Here is a 2,861-nt window from a genome sequence, read left to right as displayed (position 1 = left end):
GAGAGTCCTGTGCATTGTGAGTGTTTCAGCATGCATGGGACAAGCAGTAACCCTTCTCTGCACATTTATTTTTTTTTTATTGTGAAAGGTGTGGTACAATGGGAAATAATTATTTGGTCTTTGTCCCTAGTTCCTAACATAGAGCTCCTAAATCTCTTCCAGTTTTTCAAGTAATCGGACCATCTTTTGTTCTCCTAGCGCCATCTGTTTCCATGTGGATATGGTATGGTTCAAAGTGTGTTCCTAGGATGATGAGCACCAATATCACTTGTAAGCTGCAAGACTGCCATTCTTTGGAGCATTTTCTCAATCCATTGAGATTTTGCTCCCCAGTACTTATCATCAGCTTGGCTCAGGTAAACACTATTTTTTGTGTTTTTTTTTTGAAGCGACATGAGCCTTTATTGGGGTTGCAAGGTGGGGGCCAGGCCCGGCCTCAATCCAGACCCTCTCGAGTGTCACTGGAGACCCAGGCCGGGGCCCACACAGTGGAGGAACCAGGAGATACCAAAGATGACGCTGAGGGTCTTGGGGATGTTCGAGTTGTCCAAGAAGGCCTGGGCGCCCCCCAGGGGCAGGTGCACAACCTCAATGAGCTCGCCCTCCTCAGCCAGGCCCCTGCCCGGGCCACCCTTCTGGGCCTCTGTCACCTCCGCATAGAACATGGTCTGGCTGGAGCCGGTCAGTCCCACGCCAGCCTTGTAGGTGGCGACGCGGAGCAGCTCACTTGGGGACAGGAGGTAGCCACACTCCTCCCAGGCCTCCTTGCATGCCACCTCCTCCAGCGACATCCCGGGCTGGTCCATGATGCCCGCGCACAGCTCGTACATCACCCCCGCCGAGCCTGGCAGTGCCACCGGCGGCCCCCGCGGCCTGTCGGTGCCCACAGTCGCCAGGAAGCCTGGGAAGCGGCGCTCCACCTCACTCACGTACACCGCTGGCCGAAACTGCTTCACCAGCACCAGGCTCCTCCGGGAGGAGTTGAATAGGAGAACGGTCACACTGTCGTGCGTCTTCATGAAGTCCCACGACTTCTGGGCGCCATTCTGGCGGTAGTGCACCGTGAGCGGCTGCATGTAGGGCGAGGCTGCGCAACGGCCCACGGTCACCCCCTCGATGTGCTCCATGGCCGCGGGGGGTGGGGGGGGAAGCTGGGGCGGGGCGGACGCAGCGGGTGCTCGCGGGGCAGGAGCGGGCCGCCGGGTGGGCGCGTGACGCCCCACATAAACTCTTACAAGATTTTTTCTTAGCCTGGACATTTTTTCCACTGGCAAAAGAATTCAGTTTTTCTAGTCTTAAGTACTTCAAGGAAAAAATTCAACAAATCTTCGGATAGCAGATATTCCCTTTTTTGATATATCTAAACACATCTAATAACCTCTAAAAAAATAATGATAATCCTATATAATAAAAGGCCAGCCACCATAAGTGTAACCACCAGAGACCAGAACCTCCACAGCCCCTAAATCCGTGGTCGGCAAACTGCGGCTCGTGAGCCACATGCGGCTCTTTGGCCCCTTGAGTGTGGCTCTTCCACAAAATACCACGGCCTGGGCGAGTCTATTTTGAAGAAGTGGCATTAGAAGAAGTTTAAGTTTAAAAAATTTGGCTCTCAAAAGAAATTTCAATCATTGTACTGTTGATATTTGGCTCTGTTGACTAATGAGTTTGCCGACCACTGCCCTAAGCAAGCGGTTAGGGGCAATCAGGCAGGCAGGCAGAGTGGTTAGGGATGATCAGATAGGCAGGAAAGTGGTTAGGGGCAATCAGGTAAGCAGACAGCCCCACCCCCAAGGAAGCAGATAGGGGCATTTAGGCAGGCAGGCAGAGTGGTTAGGGGTGATCAGGTAAGCAGGCAAGTGATTAGGGGCGATCAGGTAGGCAGACAGACCCCAAACAAGTGGTTAGGGGCGATCAGGCAGGCAGGCAAGTGGTTAGGGATGATCAGGTAGGCAGATGGCCTCTCACAGGGCTGGCTTCGCCACCCAGCAAAGAAAGAGGGAGGCCACGGGCGGCAACTCTATGGAAGGTATGTGGCCCACCAGCGATCACCCCACAGAGGGAGGCCCAGGCCAGCCAAGCCATTGCACCCCATGCCTGTTGCCTGCAAAGGGAGGCCACCAGTGGCAGGGGAGAGGTGGGGCAGCACTGCACAGATGGCAAGCAGTGGCAGCAGTGGGGGTGGGGCCAGCTGCCTGAAGCTGGGGGAAGGAAAGCCCTGATAGGCCCTGATCTCAGGCCAGGCCTAGGGACCCTACCCGAGGGGTCCCGGATTGTGAGAGGGTGCAGGCCGGGCTGAGGGGCCCCCTCCCCAGCAGTGCATGAATTTTTGTGCTCTGGCCCCTAGTAGTAGTAGTAGTAGTAGTAATAATAATAATAATAATAATAATAATAATAATATAAACAGAGCCACTTCCAAATGGAGTAGGAGCTGCCATCCTGGAGAAACTGCCTTACAAGTCTTACTCCTCAAACCTTTGGAATGTTAAAACTGGACAAAAACCTTTAGACTGGACCTAACGCAGCACTGTATCCCAAACAACTGTTTGCAAAGATAACAAGAAAGCAGATATTATGACAATAGGACTAAAAATATTCTTTAGAATTAGCATCACTATGTTAGCTTCTCTGCACCTAAAGAAATTTATTCCTTGTATTCATGTAATTGTTCCCCTTCCCTTTATCATAAATGCCCCTTGCCTTAGCGTCCTAATTGGAATACTGGGTTTCTACCCGAATCAGTACTTCCAGAATAGCTATTGTTTGGGATCTAAAAGGCTTGTTGCCTCTCACTTTAAAGGCCTTTTATTTTTAGGTTAACATACAGAGTACTAAGGAGGATCAATGAAAGAGAAAGTCTG

General features: G+C 51.9%; 1 protein-coding gene across 1 annotated transcript; it reads right to left on the bottom strand.

Annotated features, from left to right (window-relative positions):
• Positions 1–458: 458 nt before the first annotated feature.
• Positions 459–1,127, bottom strand: LOC308253613 (uridine diphosphate glucose pyrophosphatase NUDT14-like; the record flags this gene model as incomplete). The annotated part of the gene is made up of 1 exon (XM_080679231.1): positions 459–1,127. The coding sequence occupies one exon, from the start codon at positions 1,125–1,127 to the stop codon at positions 459–461; it is 669 nt and encodes a 222-aa protein (XP_080535357.1).
• Between the last annotated feature and the right edge of the window lie 1,734 nt (positions 1,128–2,861).

Source organism: Plecotus auritus (assembly GCF_963455305.1).
Source record: "Plecotus auritus genome assembly, chromosome: 7".
NCBI lineage: Eukaryota > Metazoa > Chordata > Mammalia > Chiroptera > Vespertilionidae > Plecotus > Plecotus auritus.
The sequence above is the reverse complement of the archived record's forward strand: the minus strand, read 5'-3'. Positions and strand labels throughout refer to the sequence as shown.